The sequence below is a fragment of the Colobus angolensis genome, unplaced genomic scaffold, assembly GCF_000951035.1.
Source record: "Colobus angolensis palliatus isolate OR3802 unplaced genomic scaffold, Cang.pa_1.0 Scaffold56, whole genome shotgun sequence".
In the NCBI taxonomy this organism is placed as follows: domain Eukaryota; kingdom Metazoa; phylum Chordata; class Mammalia; order Primates; family Cercopithecidae; genus Colobus; species Colobus angolensis.
In genome coordinates this window covers 13,191,380-13,217,799 of record NW_012119154.1, presented here as the reverse complement: position 1 = coordinate 13,217,799, position 26,420 = coordinate 13,191,380, and the positions used below count along the sequence as shown (strand labels likewise).

The 26,420-nt window shown below is 36.3% G+C and overlaps 1 protein-coding gene across 4 annotated transcripts in view; it reads right to left on the bottom strand.

The window, feature by feature from the left end:
• Positions 1–26,420, bottom strand: part of IL1RAP (interleukin 1 receptor accessory protein) — a 149,568-nt gene that overhangs the window by 14,194 nt on the left and 108,954 nt on the right. For all 4 annotated transcript variants that reach the window (XM_011961617.1, XM_011961620.1, XM_011961618.1 and 1 more), the window contains 4 exons: positions 22,815–22,980; positions 19,846–19,917; positions 15,826–15,952; positions 13,791–13,939 (listed from right to left, as the gene is read on the bottom strand). In XM_011961617.1, coding sequence (XP_011817007.1) covers positions 13,791–13,939; positions 15,826–15,952; positions 19,846–19,917; positions 22,815–22,980 — 514 coding nt within the window. The remainder of the gene's footprint in view (positions 1–13,790; positions 13,940–15,825; positions 15,953–19,845; positions 19,918–22,814; positions 22,981–26,420) is intronic.

Sequence of the window (26,420 nt, the reverse complement as noted above, 5' to 3'; positions counted from 1 at the left end):
AAGGAGGAACAGTATATTTACTGGATCTGAAGCAGGAGTGACTTAAATTGTGTATTAGTCAATTTGATTATTATTTATTGACATCTACCATTTGCCAGAAACTTCTGGGGATCCAATGGTAAATAAGACGGAAAGGATCTCTGCCCTTTTGTGGCTAATATTCTAATTCAGGGCAGTAAATATGTAAAGAAATAAATCAGCTGGTTAATTTTAAATAGCGATTACTGCCATAAGAGAAACAAACCATGCTAATGTGATAGAGATAACTGAAGGGTGGGACTGGACCAAGGGAGGTGTACTGTATAACATGGTGAGGGAAGGCTTCTGTAAGCACCCAGAACACTGTAGATGTTAAATGTTTGCTGAGACACAGCTTAGAAGACACAGCTGAGACAAAGCTGGGATTGCTATAGAGGCTCCCTGACTCCAAAGGGCAGGGATCTTTGAACACCATCACGATGAAGCTCAATTATTGATCACATAACAGTTGTAATAAAATCACGTTTATGAACCTTGACAGCTTGTTCGGAGGTTCTAGCAGGGGAGCACAGCTACCCTTACACCCTTGACCAAACACCAGTCCCCCTCTATTGTGGATGGTTGTCCTCTTCTACCGAGGGCACAGCTTCGGGAAGGAGTCACGTGAAGCAGTGAGGGAGGAAGGGGACACCGGCCTCGCTAGCCAGATCAGCTGAATCTACCCTGGCGATCAGTGGGGTGACAGATGCTACAGCCAGATCAGCCTCACATCCAGGAAATCATTTTTTCAAAAGGTATCTATTCAAAGCAGAAAATGGTAAGCAGCCTGGAGCTGAACCTGAAGTTCTCTTATTAAAAAGGACTAATCGCAGAGTTTTGATCTTATTACCCTAAACTGAGGATATGAATCCTGCCACAGGTATAGCATGGGACTTAGCAGTGCAAAATTATCATCAGGTACTCTTGTACTCCTTCCATGAATAATGGCACCTTAAAATAAGAAAAGTCCATCATAAATTCCAGAAGCTATGACAGTGCAGTTGCTGAAAATGCACTAAGATCTATTTGGATAGCTGGCATGAAAATCAGTGTCCTTGGTATTTCTCAGTACTTTATGTTAACAGTACAATAGGGTAATTTCCACTGTTATTTTCATTATTTGTTCAGTTATTTTGGCTCCCTCTGGATGAACATTTTGTAATGCGGGTGGAAGTTGTTGTTGGCTGCACTTACCTGAAATAGATTTTTTTTAAATGCCAATAAGAGAGCTTGCTTAATGACCGAGATATCAATTACCCTCATAAATTTCCCTCTGCCCCATTCGTTTTACTACTGCCCATTTTATTTCTAATGGGGCATTTTAATTCTGTTTTGTGTCATACAGTCATGTGTCATATTTACAGATCATATTTTGTAGAGCTATCTTGATAACAAGGAGTCACTAATGCTACTTAACATATCGAACTCTTAAACAATCTACTAGCTGGATTTTCTAAATAGCTTAAGTCACATGCAAGAAGTTCTCTACAGGGCTTTCAGGTAAAGCAGTGCTGGCTTTCAGGGAAAGAGTGACCCTCAGACTACATTTGCTAATTGCCTAGCTGGACCCTCAGGTGTTTTGACAAAAAGATTTCACTCCGATGCAATCCCAGACTAAAGAATTTCCTATCAGAAAGACGTGATGCAATAAGACCAAACTGGACTCCTAAGCTCCTTCTCTCGTTGATTTTACTAACAATCTGATGCAGGATGTAGCCAAATTTAGCTACTTGCTTGTTGTTACTTCTTGAATCGGACTTTTTTCCATCATTTTTGGAGTTCAATGTAAATAATTGGCTTCAAAGCCCAAATTTCCAGGTAACCACCTTGGTTAGCTCTTGGTTTTTTTTCCCTGTTTTGAGTTCTTGCTCTATGATCATGTTTCTCCTAGGAAATCTGAGTGATTTTTGTCATCTTTATTATTGCAGTTGGAGCCTTGCTGTCCACTGCATGTTCCAACTAAATGCCAGCTGCTTGCACTTCCAAGTGTCCCCTGCCACAGAACCCATGGCTACTCCGTGCTAAATTGTTGGGACTGATGGGTAATTTTTGGAACTGTGGCAATGGCCATACTCCTGAGTTGTAAACAAAGGGAATGCTTTATTAAAATTATGATAAACCAGAGACCAATGACTAAACTGACTAGCAGATGTTATTGATTTGGCTATTATAGTGTGTTAGAACATGTGCACTTTGGACTTTAGCTTCTGTTCTTAGAGGAGTAACTAGTACTGAGTACTGGACTAGCCTTCCTTCCATATCTAAAATACAGTTTGTAAAAAAGTTGGACAACTGGTAACACAGGAATGTGATCTGTGAGAGAAAAAGACAAAAAAAGGTAAAGCCCACGATCACTCTGGCTTTTTAAATTTTTTTTTTTATTTTTTGAGATGGAGTCTCGCTCTGTCACCCAGGCTGGAGTGCAGTGGCCGGATCTCAGTTCACTGCAAGCTCCGCCTCCTGGGTTCACGCCATTCTCCTGCCTCAGCCTCCCGAGTAGCTGGGACTACAGGCGCCCACCACCAAGCTCGGCTTTTTTTTTTTTTTTTTGTATTTTTATAGAGACGGGGGGGTTTCTCCATGTTAGCCAGGATGGTCTCGAACTCCTGACCTCGTGATCCGCCTGTCTTGGCCTCCCAAAGTGCTGGGATTACAGGCGTGAGCCACCGCGCCTGGCTGGCTTTTTGATTCAAGGCACCTTTTAAACTGTGGCACAGAAAGGAGAAAACCAAAATAAGAAAGTGGTCACACTGAGCTAAGGAGATAGAAATTAGAGTTCAAGGCGCTGTTGAGTCGGATTGCATTTATAGACAAGAGAACTATTTAGAGATGGGACTCCAGAAATCTGCACAGGATTACCTCAAGTCTTTGGCCAAATACAAAGCTACACATATTTAGGGGAATACTTTAAAAGGTTAGGCAAAGCATAGCTGGGAACAGATCAACTCTAGGAGCGCATGAAGGGCTGTGAGACAGTTGAGTACAGGCCACTCAGAGGGAAGAGATTTTGTTTAGCTCCCCAATATTAATTAGAGACTCCAGGTATGACATGCTTTAGAAGTAGGTCCAATCTAACCCTACACAAAAGGCTATTTTAGACCTGCTTTAACAAAGATAAGATGCTTATTAAAAAGCAAGCAGTTATGCATATAATTTAATTACCCGCTAGAACAAAATTTAACACTGTCTTCCAAAATTCAGAACTCAAAATTGTAACACTCATAATATCCAGCATATAAGTTTTAAAAAGCTAGATAAAAAAGCAAGAAAGTCCATATCTAGCTAATAAAAAGATAGCTAATCAAAACAGAATGAAAATGGACAAAAATGGTGGAATTATCAGATGAACACCTAAAAATGAGTATTCTACATGTATTTGTTCAATTTTTTTAAACCATGAACATTGTGAACAGCGAATAGAAAATATCAATAGGGACCCTTCAATGAAGATATGGAAATTCAAAAGCTGAAAAATGCAATTCTGAAATAAAGAAAATGCTATAGATTAGACATCCCAAAGAAAATGGCCAGCATACACTGGGAACTACACAAACACAGACAGGGGAAAAGGATGAAAAAGGAAGAAACAAAAATAACGACAAGTTCAGCGACATGTGGGGCACTACTAATTGGATAGAAGTGGTCTATCCTAATTTTAACTGGAGTCCTGAAAGAAGAGAAAGAGTGAGGGGGAAAGGTGGATATATTTGAAGAGAAAATGGCTGAAAATTGTTCACATTAAAGGAAAAATATAAACACAGAACTGAGAAGTTTAATAAACTCTAAGTAAGAAACTCACACACAAAAATGACACCACAGGCTATCATAATTTGATTTTCAAAATCAATAAAGAAAAGGTGATCTTAAAATCTGCCAAAGAAAAACATACAACAAATACATAAAGGGCACAAAAATAATCAAGAACAACAACAACAAAAACTGCCCCATTTGCATTTTAGATAAGATTAGCCAGGAGACAATGGAATACCTTAAAGGGTTGGAAGGAAAGAAATAGATACACTTTCAACATATCCTGTTAAAATATTGACAAAGGCACCAGAGAAACACAATGAGAAAGTAAAAATCTTTCCAATTAATTGTGCTGGAATAACTGGATATCACTATGAAAGGAAAATTGAACTTCAATTTCTACTACACATCATTCATAAAAAAAAAGAAAAGAGATGGACTATTGGCCTAAACACAGGTGAACCTTCATGACTATGGGTAAGCAAAGCTTTCTTAGAACACAGAAATTAATAATCATTAAAGAAAAAGGTAATAAATTACATCTCATAAAAATGAGAACCTCTGCTCATTAAAATACACCACTACAAAAACAAATTGTCATGCAAAAGACTGGGAAAAAGTATTTGCAAAACATGTGTCTGACAAAGGACTGGTATCCAGGACAGATGAAGAACTGCTAAGATTCAATAATAAAACACAAACGATTTATAAAATGAACAAAATGTTTGAACAGTCACATCACAAAAGACATACAGATGGCCAATAAGCACGTGAAGAATAAGTGCTCAATATTTTGAGACATCAGGGAAATGAAGAATTAAACTACAATAAGATACCACCATACACTCACCTATAATTGCTAAAACGAAGAAGGCTGACAACACCAAATCCTTAAGATGTAAATATGTTGATGGAGGAATATAGAATGATATAGCCACTTGGAGAAAAAAAAAAAAAAGTCTAACAGTTTCTAGTAAAACTAAGTCAGTAATTCCACTCACAGGTATTCATCTCAGAGAAGTAAAAGCAGCAGTCCATTAAGAAACTTGGATAAGAAAGTCCACAGAAGCTTTATTCAAAAGACCCCAAAACTGATAACAACCCAAATGTTCACTACCCAGAGAATGAATAAACAAATCATTCTGCATTCTTTTTTTTTTTTTTTTTTTTTAGACGGAGTCTCGCTCTGTCGCCCAGGCTGGAGTGCAGTGGCCAGATCTCAGCTCACTGCAAGCTCCGCCTCCCGGGTTTACACCATTCTCCTGCCTCAGCCTCCCGAGTAGCTGGGACTACAGGCGCCCGCCACCTCGCCCGGCTCATTTTTTGTATTTTTTAGTAGAGACGGGGTTTCACTGTGTTAGCCAGGATGGTCTCGATCTCCTGACCTCGTGATCCGCCCGTCTCGGCCTCCCAAAGTGCTGGGATTACAGGCTTGAGCCACCGCGCCCGGCCTGCATTCTTAAACAAAACAAAAACAAACCAAAACCACTCCGTGGCGAACAAAAGGAGCAAATGCCTGATACACACAACAGCATGTGTGAATATCAAGAACATTTGCTGAGTGAAAGTACAGTTACACAATAGAGCATTCTGTATGAGTCCACATACATAAAGTTCTAGAATATAAAAAAAAATTATTCTAAAAAGGAAGTAAAAACAGTTGTATTGTTGGGGGAGGTGAGAAAGGTGGGGGTAGAAGGGATTGAATGATAGGGGGAAGAATGTTACTCTCTGGTGACGGTAATATTCTATATCTTAATAGGATATTAGGTAATGCATATATATGCATTTCTCAAAAATTATCAAATGGTACACTTGAGTTATGTAATTTGTTGCACTATGCAAATTTTACCTAGAAAAGAAACCTACAAATAAATATTAAAATATTGATAATGATAAGGAGCTTAAATGTCTACTGATGTCTGCATGTACTTTGAAATGTATCAGAAAATAAGATGGATTCATATACTGGCGGAAGAATGAATAGATATGTGATAAAGCAAAGATAACAAAATGTTAATGGCAGAATCTAGGTAGGTTGTATTACTGCTCACTGTGTAATTCCTTAAAATCTTCCATATATTTGAAAACTTTCTTAGTAAAGTTTTGAAATATAAAAATTAAATAAGACATTTTTAGATTAAAATAAAGAGAATTTGTCACCAGCAGATGTATATTACCAGAAACATTAAATAGTTCTTCAGATTAAAATGTTACCAAGAATGGATAGTGTCAGAAATAAAAAATAAGCAAACAAATTTTAAAAATGTTACCGGTTCTTAACTTCTTAGAAGACAGTTATTTAAAGCCGAACTTTCACAATACATTGTGGTATCTGTAATTCATGCAAAACCAAAATGTATTATAGCACAACACAAAGGATGACAGGGAAGAAATGGAAATATGCCATAGTAAGTTTCTCATAAAATATGTAAAGTGATTAATTCAAGATAAACTGATAAGTTTAGGGAAAATATAAACACTAGAGAAAACAAAACAAGCCCCAAACAAAGAGGAAGAGCCAAAAGCCCCCAAAAAGTGGTAAAATAAAATACAATGAAAATACCAATTAATCTAAATGAGATAAAAATAAAGACAGGTAGACAACAAATAGCAAGATGGCAAACTTAAAGGCAGTCATATTAATAATTAAAGAAAAATGGATTAAACATTCAAGTTAAAAAGTAGAAATGATCAGATTGGATCCAATACCCAATAATATGCTGTAAATAAGAGATATACATTAAGTATAAAGTATACAAGTATAAAGATGCTGATAGGTAAAATAAAAGAATGGTAAAAACATATACTAATTATAAGAAAGCTTGCAGTGAGGCAAGATCGCTCAGCTGAACTCGACCATCGTGAACAAAGACTCCGTCCCCACATCCAAAAAAAAAAAAAAAAAAAAAAAAAAAACCGGAATGGCTACATTCATATTAGACACAGAATACTAACAGAAAAAAAATGGACATTTCACAATGTAAGAGTCAATTCATCAAAAAGACATATCAATCCTAAATAAGCATGTATTAAATATCACAGTTCCAAAATACATGAAACAAATACTGGCAGAACTGAAGAGAGAATTGGAAAAATCCATATACATAAAGATTTCAACACCATTCTCCCTTTTAATAACTGAATAACAAAGTATATTGGAAAAATCAGTAAGGATATTGAAGACATGAACAACATTGACACCAATCGTCTTAGTTGACATTCACTGGACATCACACTTCAAACTACCAAATATGCGTCTTTTTCAAACGCATAGCAAACGTTTACCAAGATAGGCAGTCTGCAAATACTTTTTTTTAAAAAGTACCAATAAGCTTAAAAAGAATAAAATCATGCAAAGTATGTTCTTTGGATACATCAGAACTAAATAAGAGATTAGAAATTAGAATCAAGTGTGCAGCACTGTGACAAAGCTCTCATTCCCCATTCCCTCAGTTTTCACAGATACCCTGGAAGTTGTACCTGAAGGATAAGAAAAGGAAGGCTTGTACCAGTTGATATACACAGCCAGCACTGAGTCCAGAACTTGCACCCAGGTCTATCTAGAACAAAAACCTATGTTTCTCCACTCCATAATGTAGTTCTCTCAGGTAGTTCTAAGTCGGAGACAACTGCTCCCAGACTTTTATCTTCATTTCTAATTTTTTACATTAGCTAAACTTAAATGACAATATGAAATGTTACAAATAACTTTATCAAGAGTGAACATAAAGCCAACACTAAAATTCAAATGAATTTTCATATATAATGTAGTAAAGTGATCTAGAAAATTCCAAGTGTGTTTAAATTAAGTTAACACATGTCAAAATAACCTTTAGGTCAAAAAGAAATGAAGAGAGAAATTAGAAAATATTTTGAACTTAATAATAACAAAAACTCAATGTTTCATTTGTTGGATTTAAAGTAATCCTATGAGGAAAATTCATAGCTCAGAATACTTATATTGGAAAAGAAGAATAACTTAAAAATCAATGATACAGCTTATACTTTAGGATGATTGACAAAAAAGAAAATGAAATGCAAAGTATGCAAAAAGAGGAAAATAAGTATAAAAATAAAGTAAATAAAACAAAATATACAAACAAGAGAGAAAAGTCAATAAAAATATGTTCATTGAAAAAATAAGCAAAATTGAGAAACCCTTATCTTGACTGATGAAGAACAAAAAAAGGCAAAATACAAATTACTAATATCAGAAGTGACAGTGGAGCATCACTAAAAATCCTGCAGACATTAAAAGGATAATAGGAAATAATCTAATGAAAAGTATGCCAATAATATGACAACTTAGACAAAATAGAAAAAAAATGCCTTGAAAGCCAAAACTGCCACAGGAAGAAACAGAACATCTCAATACTAAAAAGGACACTGAATTCATAATTAAAAGCTTTCCCAAAAAGAAAACAACAGCCCAGATAGATATATGAGTAATTCTTTTGAGCAAGAAATAATATCAGTTTTACTCATAGGCTTTCACATAATCATAGAAGAGGGAACATTATCCAGCTTATGTAATGAGACCAGCTTAACCCTGACATTAGTCACAGCATTACAAGAAAAGAATGCTACAAACCAGCATCCTTCATGAATAAAGATATGAGCAAAATTTGGTGAAACCCCGTCTCTACTAAAAAAAAAAAAAAAATACAAAGAAAAATTAGCCAGTGTGGTGGCAGATGCCTGTAATGCCAGCTACTCAGGAGGCTGAGGCAGGAGAATCATTTGAACCTGGGAGGTGGAGGTTGCAGTGAACTGAGATTGCGCCACTGTACTCCAGCCTGGGCAACAAGAGAGAAACTCCATCTCAAAAAAAAAAAGAAAGAAAGAAAAAAGAAAAAAATTCTTAACATGAACAAAAATCTGTGACAAAATATTGGCAAATCAAATCCAGTAATATATAAAAAGGGCAATAAATCATGACAATATGAGGGTTTATTCTGGGCATGCAAAATTGGTTGGATGAACATTTCAAAATCAGTAAGTATAAATCATCACACTGACAGATTAAAAATAAAAACATATAATCCTCTCAATAGATCCAGTTAAGAATCAAACAAAACTCAACACACTCATAAAAAAAATTCTCAGCAAACTAAAAATGAAAAAAATGCTCATGAAAATAAAGGTCATCTAAGAAAAAATTCTATATATAAAAACTGAAGCTTGCCCTCTAAATTTGGAAACAACACAAAGATGGCTGCTCTCACAACTTCTACAGAACATGGTACTGGAGGTCCAAAAGAGTGAAATGGACACTAAAAAGTGATTAAAGTGATGAAATTTAGAAAGGAAGAAGTAAAAATCTGTTTTATTATGGTGACACAATCAAGCATATGGAAAATCCTAAGAAACTAAATGAACAAACACCACTCTAAAGTTCAAAAGGTCAAGATCAATATATAAAATCAACTCATTGCATTTTCAATGAACAACTGGAAAATGAAAATCTAAAAAGCACTATTACAGGTCGGGTGTGGTGGCTCATGACTGTAATCCCAGCACTGTAGGAGGGAGGCTGAGGCGGTTGGATCATCTGAAGTCAGGAGTTCGAGACAAGCCTGGCCAACATGGAGAAACCCCGTCTCTATTAAAACATATAAAAATTAGCCAGGTGTGGTAGTGGGGACCTGTAATCCAAGCTACTCTGGAGGCTGAGGCAAGAGAATCGCTTGAACTCGGGAGGTGGAGATTGCAGTGAGTCGAGATCACACCACTGTATTGCAGCCTGAGTGATAGCGAGACTCTGTCTCAAAAAATAAATTAAAAAATAAAAATACTATTACAATAGCATCAAAAACAAAACATTTAGGCATACATTTAACAATATGTATGCAAGACCTGTACAATCAAATCTAAAAGAAAAAATGCTGAAAAACATTAAGATCTAAATAAATGGAGAGATATATTATGTCCATGGATTGGAAAACTCAGTATTGTAAAGATTTCAACTTTCCCCAGACTGATTTATAAATTAAATACAATCAAAATATCAGCAGGCTTTTATGTAGAAATGGACAAGCTGATACTACAATCTACATGAAAAAAATATGGTTCCTAAAATAGTTGAATCAATCTTCAAAAAGAAAAAAGGGGGAAGACATACAGTCTCTGATTTCATGACTTACTTTAAACTTTAAAACTATGTTAACCAGGATAAAGTGGTACTGGACTAAAGATAGATAAACAGATGAACAGAGCAGGGAATGCAGAAATAGATCTATATTTATAGAATTAATATTTGGGCTGTTTTCAGAACAATTCAACAAAAAGAAGGAAAGATCTTTCAATATGATGTGAGAACAACTGGTTATCTATATGGAAAAACAAAACACTAAACATTAACCCAATAATTCAGAGTATGAAAAAAACAAAAACAAAAAACTGGATCATAGGCCTAACTCTAAAAGAAAAATCTACAAATCTTCCAGAAGAAAACACAGAAGGATATCTTTCTAACCTTAATACCTTTCTAAATTTAGGCAGAGATTGGTAATACTGAATTTAGAAACCACTAAGCATAGAAGAAACCGATAAAATAAATGCCATCAAACTTTTAAAGATTCTGTTTAAAAGAAAATGAATTCACAAACTGGGTGATAATATTAACAACTCATACATCTGACACAGGAGTTTTATTTGAGATATATAGTATCTGTGTATATATCCTAACCATACATTAAATTTAAAAACAAATGACCCAATAACAAAACTGAGCTAAAAATTTTAACAGATACTTCACAAAAAGATCTATTAGTTAATGACCAATAAGGCCATGAAAAGTTGTTCACATCATTAGTATCCAAGAAATGCAAATTTAAAATACAATGTAATAACACTATGCATCCATTAGTATGGCTAAAATTGGAAAGTTTGACAGTTCCAAAAGTTGGTGAGGAAATAGAGTGCCTGGAATTTGTGTACATTGCTAGAGGACAGGTAAAATGGTACAACCTCTTTCGAAATTGGTGTGGCAGTTTCTCATAAAGTTAAACAGACACCTTGCCTTAGTGCTTATCACACTCTTACTATAAAACAATGGCCCGGGCATGGTGGCTCACGCCTGTAATCCCAGCACTTTGGGAAGCCAAGGCAGGAGGATCACCTGAGGTCAGGAGTTCAAGACCAGCCTGGCCAACATGGTGAAATCCTGTCTCTAGCAAAAATACAAAAATTAGCCAGGCATGGTGGCACATGCCTATAATCCCAGCTACTTGGGAGGCTGAGGCAGAAGAATCGCGTGAACCCAGGAGGCAGTGATTGCAGTGAACCGAGATATACCACTGCACTTCAGCCTAGGTGACAAGAGCACAACTCTGCCTCAAAAATAAAAAATAAATAAAAATAAATACATAAAAATAAAAAAAAAACCTGCCTCCTCTGTAATACTTAGCTTTAACTGACTATAATGAAATTTTGCTGTCAATAAGACCTATACCAGTGTCTTTCTCGCATTCTAAGTGTTAGTCTTTTCTTGACGTCCTTTTCAGGAAGTACATAGAATGCTTTGTTAATAAATTTAGAGTCAGCCCATACATGTAATGTATGAATGTGAACTCAGATATAACCTCTGAATTTCAGCATTAGTTAGTTCAGAATAGAAGCCAAATGAAGAAAACCACAGCTCCTCTGCTACCAATGGACGTGCACAGGTATGGCTAAAAGGTGACTCTCTATCAGCTTTCAGCACAGATCATCTGGTTGACAGGGTCCACCTGTCACCTCACATTCCTGATGCTGTCCTTATTACAATACTGATGCTTAGCAGTGTTCCCAAGAACTCAATTTAGGACACTGCCTTACATCATGTACTTCAGTCTTTCCTTTTCACACTGGCTTCTGAGGAGCAGAAGCAATGAATTATCCTGAATTGATCCACTAATACTTCATACGAGGCATATACATTTCACGCCTTTGCTATATAGTTTTTAAATGGTAATGAAAGGTTGAGGTGAATCCTGTTTTTCATCAATTTCAGCATTTAGAGCAGGGGCTTCTCTAAAAGGGGAGCTACTCCAGTAGCTCTGGGAGGCATAGACATTTCATGCCTTTGCTATATAGTTTTTAAATTGTAATGAAAGGTTGAGGTGAATCCTGTTTTTCATCAATTACAGCATTTAGAGCAGGGTCTTCTCTAAAAGGGGAGCTACTCCAGTAGCTCTGGGAGGCAAACTTGTGCTTCACTCCTACATTACACATTGCTTTGATTGTTTTGATCCTATTCATTTGACAGTAAGTTATTAATTAATGTCACCTTCCAAAATTATTCCCCAGGATACATCCCTCAGAAGACAATCCCCACAAAAAGCTCCATACTTAAGAAATCTGGAGTCAAATACATATGAAAACACCATGCCACTATAATCCACTATAATCCAATTTCCTGCAGATATTCCTGTCAAATGTTCACATATTAAATACTTGAATGGGTCCTAACTAAAGTAACTTGATTTTGTTTAATCCAGACATGAATGATACTTATTTGATGATAAAAAGCCTTCGTCAAATAATACTTATGAAAATCTTATGGAAATAATGAGTTAATATTTATTGAGCATTTCATATTAGGTATATATGCCAATAACTGTGCTGAGCACTTTAAAACAACCTTATAAGATAGTGGTATTATTATGTCTACTTTAAATGTAAGGAAATTGAGGCTCAGAGAGATTTACTTTTCATGGAATTAGGATGCGCAGAAACCAGAATTTCAACGCAGGTGGTCTGACTCTAGAGTATAATAACGCATTGCGGGACAATACTGATGCTTAGCAGTGTTCCCGAGAACTCAATTTGGGAAACTGCCTTACATCATGTACTTCAGTCTTTCCTTTTCACACTGGCTTCTGAGGAGCAGAAGCAATGAATTACCCTGAATTGATCCACTAATACTTCATACGAGGCATATACATTTCACGCCTTTGCTATATAGTTTTTAAATTGTAATGAAAGGTTGAGGTGAATCCTGTTTTTCATCAGCTTTAAAAAAGCATTAAGTCTCACTGTAAAATGTAACAATTATGTGCGATTTTATTCACTTTTGAATAAATATTATACTCTCTATATACCAGAAGCCAGGATGACTCTGAATGACCTGATTGCATGTGTGATAACTCATCACTACTTTTCTCAAGACCATTAAAAACATCCTTCAAGGGATTTTCTGGGATTCTGTTAGGTGAGAGACACAAAGAAAATTTTAGACACAGTCTGTTTTAGAAGCAGCACTTCTCACAAGAAGGCTTTATAATTTTCATTTATTGTAGAATAATATAGTACTACCAACATAGAAATCATGTTCATATCATTTAAAATCATAATTTAAATGATTTTCATTTTAGCAATTGTGGCTACTGGTATATTATAAACCTGCTTAAATACTGATACATAGTGTTTAAAATGATATTATAATTATGTATTTTTTTTCTGAAAATAAGCATTTAATACCTTCATTCATGCATACAATTAGATGGCTGCTATTAATAATGTTTTACAACTACAGATAATACTTTTAATAATGTTAAAAGATACATAATTCTCTTTCTGTTATTTGTTCAGGAAAAATTCCAAAAGTATTAGGTCAGATGATGAAATCTTTTTTATGACTCTTAAACTCTACCATGAATGATTTTTAAAAAGGTCTTAATAATTCACCAACAATATGTGGCTCTACGAGTTTTTTTCTATCTTTGGTAGCTTTGAATATTTTCTTTGTTTTTAATTTTTCATATTGTACAGACACAAAATTGTGTCTCATTGTAATCATGTCTTTTTTTAGCTACATTTGGGCATTACGGTACTAACAATATCAGAAACAATATCTTGAGTATCTTTATATAGATGAAAACTTTCGTATTTTTCATTTAAGTTTGATTCATTACTGTGGGTTAGATGCCGTTGGGCGAGGCGCTGGAGCTCTCTTGTTCTCAAGCTCTCCTTTTGTCCTTATTCACCACAAAGTTACATTTGGAGTTGAGAGATTCATCACTGACTGCATCTATTACCTTTCTGCTTCACCTTGGCTGCTTTGGCAACTTCGCCTTTGGCACTTCTAGCATGACAGACATAGCTGCGCTTGAGATCCTCAGAGGTAACTTTCTTGATGCTCAAAATCTGAGTTCTTGTTTCATCTTCTGTTCTACTGTGACTTATACTAGAAATAGAGGGAAGAAAATCAAAGCATTTGAGAGTGACTCAAGCACTATGGACTGTGTATGAATCAGACAAGTAAGCAACCACAGACCCCCACTACAGGTGAGGGCAAGGAAGGTTGATAAGCTGAGCTACTTATAATGCAGCGATTAAAGTATTAATGGTAAGATTCTAATACTATACTATACCATTTACACTACACACTATCCCATTGTCTAGACCAAATCCCAACACCGGCTTCTTTTTACAGATCTCTCTTCAAAACGAAATGTCTCTTTTGCTTAGATCTCTGAGCCAGAATGCTGTATCAGTTTAGAGAGAAGCTTCTGGAGTCAGGTGCTTTTGGGTTTTTATCCAGGATTTGTCAATTCCTGGCTATATACTTTGGGTAAGATAACTAACCTTTCCAGGTCAGGTTCCTCTTTTGGAAAACAGGGAAGTCGTAATGCCCACACAGTGCATTACATGTATTAATTTATTCAGGAATTCTGAGGACTGAATACACTAAGGCATGAATATAAGAATAATGCTTAATAAATATTCATGTAGGTATTATTGTTATCCCATAGGAATAGTCGATGCATTTCAGCGATTCCCAAAGCATGGATTCTGAACACAGCTAGAATATTGTGGTCAGAAATCTGAAATCTCATGGTTAAATCCTAATGTATAAAAAGAGGAAGCCGTTATGAACAAGTAAACTTTGTAAAAATAAATATATCCAACTGTACAGTGAATCGGAGATCAAGTGCTTTGGGTCCAAGATCAAAATTTAAAATCCCTTTGAACTCCTTTGCTCGTCGCAGAGCAAAATCTCTCTGCTACAGCTGACTGCCATCTAGGTTCTCTTTTTAACTAGGCTTACTGTCAGGTATGAGAATTTGGTTAAGGGCTCTGATTGGTTTAGCTTAAGCTTAACTCCACTGCTACCTATGAACACTGAGTACATTTCAATAGCAGCAAGGTGGAACAACATGACTTTCCTTATTATTTATTCACTATTACTATGAGGATGGGATGCAAAGTGTTAACAATTCCTAAAAAGATCAGTGATTCTCCCTCTGAGCCTCCAGCCACATTACTTTGTCATGTAGCTGACCAGCTGCAAATTTTTAATTGGTGCAGTGAGCCAACTGCTGTTGGGTAATGGCGCGCTTCATTTGCAGTGGAACCTTCTGTCTTCAAGGACTCACACTTTCCCCTTTGCCAACACCTTAAAAAATCAGGTTTATTTAGGAATAAAATGTTATTTTATTTTAAAAGTGAGTTATATTACTACCCATCTACCTTTAAAATAAAATGTAAATTACACAAATATATTTAGTTAATATTAAAAATTACTAATTATAAATATAACTATAGGTTATATGAGTTAAGAAAGAGGAGAGAGGAAATGCATGCTCACTGCAACGCAAAAAAACAAAACCTGATTACCTAAGGCACAAATACACAGGGCCAGACACTAGGATTGAGAAAAGGAAAAGTACAACTACACTGATAGGTTTCCACACACCCACAACCCTCGATCGTGGCCTTTTTATTGATGTAAGATATGTATTCCCTCTACTTCCATGTGGGTATCATCAATGTGTGAATCTTGCTGGGCTTAAGACAATAGGGTGCATGTCCTGTGGACAATCTGATGAAGATGCTCAGCCTCAGAACATTCTAATTCAGTTCTCTACTGGTCATCAGGCAGCATCTGTTCCTTGCATTGCTAGTCCAGTAACCCTGTTTTGGGATGCAGCCACCAAAGATTTGAAAATCTTGCCGATTTTTGTGATCGGGAAAAATGAGAATTTTCATTTTCATTGACTAGAACACACATCAGAGATCATTACGTTGAGAAACAAAGGTTAGTCACTCCCTTGCTGGCCCCCATGATACCTTTCGTTAATGGTGACATCAATAGGGATGTCATCAGGTTTTTTTCCATCAATGGTCCACCAAACCTCATTGCGAGAATCCATCAGAAAACTAAAATAGACCGTACAGGGGATGAGTAGCTCCTCTCCTGGAAAAAAAAAAAAAAAGAAAGAAAGAAAAACAAAGACGAAGGTAACCCATTAGTGTTTATCCTTCACATGGCTATATTGGTTCTACTCTCTGGCTAATCAGAAGCTACGAGTTATGTGTACCTGAAACCCTGCTTATGAGTAATTCTCTAGTTGACTCCCATAAGGTAATGTACCATACTTCATTCCAAAACAAACAAGCAAAACCAAAAAAAGAAGCCCATTAACTTTGTACAAAATTACCAGAGTGACCATTTTTAATATAAATATATTCTAAAATGATGATATTTGTTTAAAAAGTCTCCGACAAGGCTAGGCATAGTGGCTCACACCCGTAATTCCAGCACTTTGGGAGGCTAAGGCAGGCAGATCACCTAAGGTCAGGAGTTCAAGACCGGCCTGACCAATATGGTGAAACCCTGTCTCTACTAAAAATATAAAAATTAGCCACGCATGGTGGCATACACCTGTAATCCCAGCTACTCGGCAGGCTGAGGTAGGAGAATTGCTTGAACCCAGGAGGTGGAGGTTGCAGTGAGCCAAGAATGTGCCACTGCACTCTAGCCTGGGCAACAGAGTGAGACTCCATCTCCAAAAAAAAAAAAAAAAAAAATGTCTCTGACAATATCCTTTTTAGCCCTAGACCTCCTTAGACTGCTCTTCTCCTTTGTTATTTTCCTCAAGAAGGGTGACTAAGGATAGGTTCTCCATATCTTCAGTCCTTGGCCAGGAAAGATGGGGAAATACCATCACAGAGAGATCTGGCTGACGAGGTCCACCTTGAAATGCTCTAGCTATCAGGGTGCATTCAATAAATTTTAAGATAACTTAAAAATAGAAAACTCTATGTATCCCTCTGAGATGGAACATGAGGTTAGGGAGATCCCTAGGCAGAAAACAGTAGTCACAGCAGCAGCAGCAACATACTTACTAAGAACTTTGTACAAGTAATTGTGCTAAATATTTATATTTATTAATGGTCTTATTTAATCTTACGAAAGCACTATGAGGTATTTTTTAAAATCGATGTTTTCCAAATGTAAAAGTTGAAGCTTAAGGATGCTAAATGATATTCCTAGGTTAAATCATTAAGTGAAGGGCCAGGATTTGACCTAGACTGACCTTACATCCCAGTTTGCCTAGAACAGTTCTGTTTTACGCCTGCTTTCCTGGTTACCTATATTAATAGGTAGTGGCTATGTTTACTCCCAGAAAGTGTCCTAGTTTAGATGATGAATTATGTCGCCACCCTAATTTGAATTTAGGCTTATCTGACTGAGTGGCCACACTCTATCTACCCTCCCAATGCAATGTCCTTAAGTCTTTTTCCTCCAGTTTTCCATATCTATATGTCACTAAGAAAGATAAAGGGAACATGGATTCAACAATCTTTCTGTCAGGATAGTTTTATAGGTAGACAAATATATTTATGTTATTAATTAGGGTATACCCTGGCATCAGGAAGAGTATTCATATGACTATATAAGCCATAGCTAATTCTAGGAAATTCAGCCTCTTGCCGTGTTCTCTGTGCTTCACAAAGCAAGTCATATTTTCAAACTTCTCTTGAATTTTTTTTTGGCATTGTTCTCCATCTATGTTGATCATTATTATCTTTTTTTTAGAGTAAAATCAAGTTTCTACGTCAACATATATAACATACAAGATCAATTGTATCTTTATTATTGTTTGTTGCTATAAATTTATTCATACCAGGAAAAATGTCATATTTATAAAATTCTCAAAATAGTTTTGGCACAGGTCAAATCTCATTTTGTTAAGTCCTGAACTCTTTTAATTGGTTTTTTGGTTTTTTTTTTTTTTTGGCATCAGCCTCTTCCCCAGCCACTCCGGCCCCCTGGCTCCAGAATGCTTTGCTGCCTACCTTGATGCCACAGCTACTTTTACTCCTACTCATGTTAATTCTAGATAAACGTAAACATTTAATGTTACAGCCTTTCTACCCAATTGTGCGCTGCAGAAATCGTGCGGCTCTTCTGCATGAAGACTTAGCGTCTCTACCCCAAAGAGGACTCCATACAATTTTTCTGATGCTTATTGGCAAGAGGAACCAAATAGAAATAATCAGAAGGATGCACAAAATGCACCCTAAGATTGCCTATAATGGTCAGTGTTTTAAGGTCTATAAAGCTTTGTGCCTCCGTGTTCATCCAAATACTGGACGGCAAAGAGGTCCACATCCATGTTCCACATCCGTGTTAACTTACTGGCAAACAAATGGTGCTTGTGCATCATCCAGTTCAAGTCGCCAGCTGCAAAAACGCACAGTGAGCACATGGGGACCCCACTGCCATGTGGGCAGAAAGCACCCTCAGAAACATCACCCTCAAGTTACTGCCACTTAACCAGCCTAGCAACTGCATGCGTGTCAGACAGGTTGTACTTATGGCTTAAGGAAAGTGAGCTGAAGACGTCAAAGATCCTTTAGATAGGGCCCAGAGATGCTCATCGGGGCTGTACGTGTCTTGCACCCACTCCATAAACTTTTTGATTTTTTTCACTCTCTGATACATATCCTACATACTCCCTACTGACCACAAAATAGGCACTGCCTGAAACAAGAGGCGTTTCAAGTGGAGGATGCATTTTGACAATTCCCGTGTTTGTCAGCTTTCCATTAACAACTACATACCTCTTTTTCCACCTTTTTTTTTTTTTATTGAATGGCATCCTCTCAGTTGTTTTCACCCATTAACAACTGACTATTATCTTTAGCACATTTTAAACAGATGCTCTTTTATGCCTCTGTGAAAGTTGTCAGAGTCAAAACGGAGTCACTTGTGCCACACTCTAACGAAAAGCAGTTGAGAGGTTATATAAAAGGGGCCCTCACACATACATGCCTATTATAAAAACTAGTACAAGGACTCTGAACACCACTATCTTGCACAAAGGCCAGCATGATTCTTACACAAATAATATTTCTGTGAGGGGGGTCTGACCACCAATTGCCAGTCAAGCTTGTACTGATACTACCCTGTTACTGATTCTTAGAACCAAGGATAATTATTTCAAAACAACTTATGTAACCTTCCTCACTTTGCCTTTCAAAACTGTTATGTTCCTACGTTTTCTGGGTATGGCTATGGTCCCTGCGTGGGACGCCATAGCACTCATATTCCTGGATTGCTATCTGCAATTCATTCCTGAATAAATCCTTTTCTTTTTGGAGAGCTATTCTCTTTGTTGTCATTTAGGTTAAAACTTCTCATTGGGTTTGGACTGAATTTATTATAAGTGATACAACAATACAACATGGAAAATGTTAAAAATTTTCTATAGCTTCCTATTCACTTAACCGTGGGAGACTTTGAGTGAAAAGAGCAACACGTTATCCCTTATTTGGTCAGTTATCAATGATTTTTATATATAGCGAAAAATTATGAAAACTAAAAGAAGAACCAAAGAGCCACAGTAAGCATTCAATAGTATTCTGCATCAAGGTCCACTAGTTTTATCAGTTGTTACCTATTATACCCACAGTCTTGCCTTCAAGATCCACCACTGACCTTTCATAATGGAGTGGGAGCTTGAAGGATGTCTAAATCTTCTGCTCATGTTGCAGCCTTGGTAAACCAAAGCCCTGTATAAGCTAAAGTTTGCATCAAACAGAAATCCCTAATGAGCAGAGGAAGATGGCTAGCAGAGGGAGAAGGGAGCAGATACCGAGAGTGAAGCAAAACATTCTTGAGTTGCCCATGGCATCAGTGAAATAACTGATATCCAGAGCTGCCTTGGCTTCTGACATTTCAGTTTCAATTCATGTGTTTCTTTACAACAGTGGTTTATTTTCTTGCATTAACTTAAATGCCATTTTATTCCTTGTAATAAAGAGAATCTAAGTGAAATTCAGAGACATAGCTGCAATTACCTGGTTCTTTCTCATAGACCACATGATCATTAGGTGAATGGATCACAGGGGGCACTGCATTTTTTGGAGAGCCTGTGTTAGAGGAAGTAAAAAAGGGAGATGATGTTAAATCACGTAGCCTTATCAAAAAATCTGCTCTTCTTTGAACCTTGCCTAACTTCCTGGCACAGTTGGTCGGTTGTTTTAGAGAAGGCCTACAGTCCAAGATATGCTCAATTACTGCACTTCATTCATTTAAAACAAGCAAAGCATAAAATAAAGGAAATACACATTTGATGTCTGCTCCCAGTTCTTGACATGGGCTCCTAAATCCCTTGTGATTTCCTGTGTGATGGGGTAATAGAAGCATCTTTTGTTTTAACATTGTTCTAGTCCCAAATTCCTAACACAAGAGCTTCTAAGACCTTTGGAATCTCTGGAGTAATGGGTGGATTTTAAATGCTAATGAAATGATTGGTGGTTAGGTTTCCTATATAGCTTCTGGATGAGAGCTAGGAGCCAGAAATACCATAGATGATTAACACAATCTCCAGCCTCTCACCCATCTCTGGAAGTTTGGGAGTATGACTGAAATTTCCAGTCCTTTCACTCAACAATGCCTGTGTGATAGAATCTCCATAAAAACCCTAAACAATCAGGTTTGGAGAGTTTCTGGGTTGGTAAGGACATCCAGAAGCTGGGAGGGTAGACCTCTGAACCCAGGACCCTTCCAGACCTCACCCTATGTATCTCTTCATCTGGATGTTCATTTGAATCCTTTATAATATCTTCTATAATAACCAAGTAAGGGTAAGTAAAAAGTTTTCCTGAGTTTTGTGAGAGTTATACCAAATCACAGAACCTGAGGAGGAAGTAGTAGGAATCTTCAGTTTGTAGCCAACTCAGGGAGAATTGTGGGTAATCTGGAACCTACTGCTTGTGATTGGAATCTAAAGTAGGGGGTGGGGCAGACTTTTAGGAAGGAGTCCTTCACCTGTGGGGTCTGCACTAACTCTGGACAACTGGTGTCAAACTGAATTAAACTGTACGACATGCAGTTCATGTCCTCAGAAAAGGTGAGAATTACTTGGCATAGAAAAGCCACACCTTTAGTGACAAAAGTGTTTTGAGCATAGAAAAAAATAGTTTTCACTTTACAAAGAAACAAATAAAACATACTAAATACCCTCCACGCTTCAGGTCAGTTTGCTTAACAAAGCTTTCCAAAGCTTACATGAGATAGATGTCTTATGTTACATAATACCTAATTGCTTTCATGCCTTAATCAGTTGTTTCTTCTCTCTGTATTTCTTCACAACATTACCCAAAGTGTCTAGTATGCAACCTGGTTAAATAAGTATCACATTAATGAGTAAATACATGGAGAATTCACAATCATGATGTGAAGGCCGGCACATTAGTCTACTTGATGACGAGTTATCAGTTGAATGTTTGTTTATGAGATTGCTGCTCTTTATAATAGTCAATACTCCTAAACTTTAAAAAATAATACATTGAATAGAGTTGTTAGTGTTGTCTTCAAAAGTACGAGCTCCAAAGATTTAATAACCAAGTTCTAATCCTGATTTGGCCATATATTAACCATATAAATATGCAAAAGCAAAGCTACTTGGTTTTTCCTAATTTTTGAAAAGCTAATTTTTCATAACTCTAAAATGAGGATAATTAAAACTCATATCACAGTTTCATTATGAGAAATAAACTAAGTAATATATATTAAAGATATGCTACTAGCATATAATAAATGCTCAATACTTTGAAGCTTTAAAACAACAAACTTTGTGTTGCTTGAAATTTGAGAAAGAAGCCCCCAGTGGCCAGACCCAGCTGTGAATTTTTAAATCTGTTAATCAGGGTGACCAAGTATGCTTATTGCCAACTCCCCCAAAACGCATACTTTTAAGTACATATATTAGAAACAACTGCCAAGATGAATACAAGATTCCATTTTTCATTTGCATTCTAAAATTTAGTCTGTTTTTTTCTTATGAATTAATCCCCAACTGAGCATTATTTAGAAAGTAAGCAGAAAAAGAAGAGAAGTGATTACAATATTGTTTGATTACTATTTGCACTACATGAAAGCCTTTTTGTTGCTAACTTACACTAAATCATGTCAGACCAGTAGAAAAAGCTCTGAGCAGAGACCCGGGATTTAGATTTACTTCTTCAAGTAACTCACTAAGTGTCTCTAAACAGGTTACTTCCTGTCAGTGAGCCTAATGTTTCCATCTATTAAAAGATGGGGTATGACAAAATAATACCCAAATATGCTATCTTTTTTAATAGAGTGGACACAGTGGTATTTAAGGGTCATCCCCAAAGGCCATATATCCTGACACTACTTCTCTATTTCTGGGTTTGCTAGGAGTTTGTCAACTCTAAGAATTGCCCTTTCCACTTTCCTAGTTTCTCATCCCCTATTCTCTTAGTGCAAAATAATGGTTGAACATTATTGCCAGCAAATACCTTCAGCAGTAGCTACAGCAGTTTCAGTATGTAGAAAAACAGAGTTTACTTAATCCAAGTAGAACACTCTTTTGACAAAAGTATTGCACTGATTTTCCATTGCTTGCCGGAAACTGCATTAATACAATATGAATATTTTTTTAAATATTCTCAATCAATTTTAGTTCCAGAGTACAGATAAAGACACAGGCCTTGTTCAAAGTCATGTTTCTAATAAATGGCAGTGACACAATGTGAATGCAGATCTGTCTGGTGCTCCTTTCCCTCCCCAAACTACCTTTACTTCATTCATTCACTCACATATTCATTCAGTTGACCAACAGTTACTGAATGCTTACGATGTGCATGGAATTGTTGAAGGTTCTAGAGACAGTGCTGTAAACAAAAAACATGAATCTCTTTTCTTATACAATTTACATACCAGTGTGTAATAAACTATTAAAAACCGTAACAATATTATCACATGCTTGTTGTGTGTACTGGATACTAATCACACGTACCTACTACCTTTACAGTCAGAGTCCTGGTGAGATGAAAGGTACGTCCATTTTCTGGATATGTAACAACACATGTGTAATTTCCATTATTTGAAATAAAGGCAATGAGGAAACTCAAGTTCATACCTTCGGGTATTACATTATTAAAATTCTGTATTTTATAACAGCCCTAGAAAAAGTAAAAAAAAAAGTTTACTTTGTAGATACATGCATAGAAAATACACAAACACATGCACACTCACATCTAATTTTGCACAGAACACCTAAATATTCATGCTGCAGTTTTTATAAAACTATTTTGGTCAAGTATTTGACCAGATTTCTGCGAAGAATAAATGAAACACGTCATTATCTTTTCTGATCATGAGAAATTAAAATTGTAAACTAAGATGTGACTTCAAAAACACAGGCTTCCTGTCTCAGGATCAAATTCTGGGCATCCTGTGTGGATAGTAAAGCAAAGTTACAGTTTTGAAATAATGACTAAGGAAACTTGAGCAACTGCAAGACCTGCTATTTAGAAAGCAATTCTTTTTCTTTTTGTAATATCTCTTCACTGATTATATTAATTTGGGAATCTAGTCATTCTGTCTGATAATCTAGGCCCTAATTTAGATGTCTGATTTTGGCATTTTTAAACGCCCTGTTGTTTCCCTGTATCAGATATTTCCAGACTGTTTTGTATTTTTCTTTTACTGTATCACTTTTTTTTTTTTTTTTGAGATGGGGTCTCATCACTCTGTCACCCAGGCTGGAGTGCAGTGGCGTGATCTCAGCTCACTGCAACCTCTGCCTCCTGGGTTCAAGCAATTCTCCTGCCTCCGTCTCCTGAGTAGTTGGGACTAGAGGTGCAAGCCACCATGTGTGTCTAATTTTTGTAATTTTGGTAGAGATGGGGTTTCACCATGCTGTCCAGGCTGGTCTCAGACTCCTGACCTCATGATCCGCCTGCCTTGGCCTCCCAAAGTGCTGGGATTTCAGGCATGAGCCTCCATCTTTACCCCATTTTTATAACTGAGTATCACAGATTTCAGAAACTAAAAATAATATATCTTTATGGGCCTGATCAAGATCTAGGAAGGTATTTCCGCTCCTAATTCACATTTTCATATAACTGTTGACATTTAACATTGAGAAATTGAACTATCTCATTCAACAACTATCTAATTCAATGTATCTAGAATCCTGTTTCAAATGATCATCTCACTATTTGGCTAAATTGTTACTTTTTGCCATTTTTGAGAAAAAAAAATCAATACACTGTGACAAAAATATATGTTGAACATTTGCTTTCAGAAAAGCTTTTGTTTTTCTTTTAAATATCAGTAAGTCACCTATGACAAAAAGATTAGGTTATCTCTAAGGCTTTTTCCATCTTTAAATTTCTGGGAGTCTACTACTAGCTTGTAACTTCAATTTTTTTTATTCACATATTTCATCTTGAACGTTTGTATGATTAAGGTTTTCTTCAATTCCTGGAGCATGTATTTTGAAATATAACAGTTACACTGAGACACATGTTGTAATGCTTTGTCACAGGAAATGTGTATTTTAAGAACAGCATTGAACTTCCATTTCATGGAAAAGATCATCAAGAGGAAGCTACTATAAGCTCAGGTAACGTAGTTTTCAACGCAGTTTCTCCTATAAGATAAGCAATACTTCCAGACACTGGTCACATCAGCGAATGATATCAATATCCTTAGGTTATCACAAAGAATAAGGTCTCAAAGGTCTGTATTCTTATAAGTTTATGTCAGATTTGGTTTGAATTGAGTTTACAGTATCAATAAAACTATTTTATTTTTGTGGTACTTTTCATTTAAAAAGTTCAAAGGTATTTCCCCCTCATTTGTTAGCTTAGCTGTTCTCAAATCCCTGGGAACTAGACAGATCAGACTAAATATACTGTAATTTTATAGATGGAAAAAATGAGACAGAGATATTCTAGCTAACACAGTAGAGAGCTGAAATTCGGTTTTCCAGAAAGCTGAATAATGGTCTTTCATTCGCTTCCTAACTAAGAATGAACACCTCTCCTCAGCAGTGAGTTGAGGCTATAAAAATTATACTGAGACATGCACTTAACATATACTCTGTCTCATCTGATCCTTATTCCAAACACGTAAAGTTTGTAAGGCTTTTACCTCCATTTTATAGATGAATGAACAAGGCCTAGAAAAGTTAAGTAACTGTCAATGTCATACCACTAGACAGTGCTAAAGCTGGAATTTGAATTCAGATCTACTTGTTTCAAAGTCCTTGCTTTAAATTTCACCTGATACTGTCTCTTCATTCTATATAGTAGCCCTGAACCTGTGCCATCCCTGGAGCCAGCCTGAGTGAAAAGCACAATGTGCCTCTATCATTTAAAACAGGCTAATTCCTGCAATCAGTGGTAAACTGAAGAAGCACACTTTTGAGGATGAGAAGTCAATTATTATTACTGAACTTGTCAACAGTATTTCTTTAAGAATGTGATGAAAGAAACTTTTTTGTAGCTGTTTCAAAGCTATTAGGCCTAAAACATTTTAGAAATAAAGGGAATATTTTACATTCTAATATGTGTGTGAAGGTAATTCCGGGCATTGTCACACTACAAATGTCTATTAACATTAACCTGTTGTGTGTCTGGTTATCTCTCTCTGATCAGCAACTCTGTGTCTAGACCCTTCAACATACGTGCCTAAGACACATAGGACAATTTTAAACATAATAAACTATGGCTGAAAATAAAACCTGAATATGTTATAATGATTTCAAAACCATTTATTTGGAATCCAGAAGAAAACAAACATAAAAATAGATTTAGATTCCTGAAGAATAGGAAACATGTTTTAAAATATAAGAAATGAGTTAACAGTAAGTGGATTTCCACAATGAAGCAAACACTTGTCTGACTAGAAGACAAACAATCCTAGTTGACCTGTTAGTTCCTCATTCTGAATTCAAAAGAGAGAAGTTAAATAGAAGAGCGATTTTTCAACCATGCTATGGTTGCTGTGGCAACCAACCACAACATATAGGTAAAGAGCAACACAAGAAATGACTCTGGGATCTTTCAACTGAAATGAATCATGTGGGGAGGGGAAGGGTGCGGTGGAGGAATGTCATGATGAAGTAAGAACAAGTGTTTCCATGCAAGAAACCAACAATGTGTGAAGAACTGTGTGAAGGCACAAAAATGGAAATGATACAACTCTAACTTACAGTTATTCATGGTCTAATGGAGGATTGCAATGAACACAATAAAAGACATTTAGGGGCAGGGGAGTGTGAAATAAAAATAAAACAACTTAGTAAAAAGTTAATGAAGAAGAAAGATTTGGGCTGGTTCTTAAATGATAAGTAGAATATTAACATCTATGGAGGAAGAAGGTAGACATGGGAAGTAGACACTTCAGGCACAGGAGAAGGTGTGAAGAACTCACCTGTATTGTCTTAATTTTTTCCCTCACTGTCATTACTTAAACAACAATATTATAATATTCTGTTTTCATGCAGAGTTCCTCCTTTGGAAAATTCACTTTTATGAAGGCCAGTGGGGGGTAATAAGTTCTGTATCTGCATGTACAGAAACTTGCTCAATACTTGGTGCTTGGTAAATGC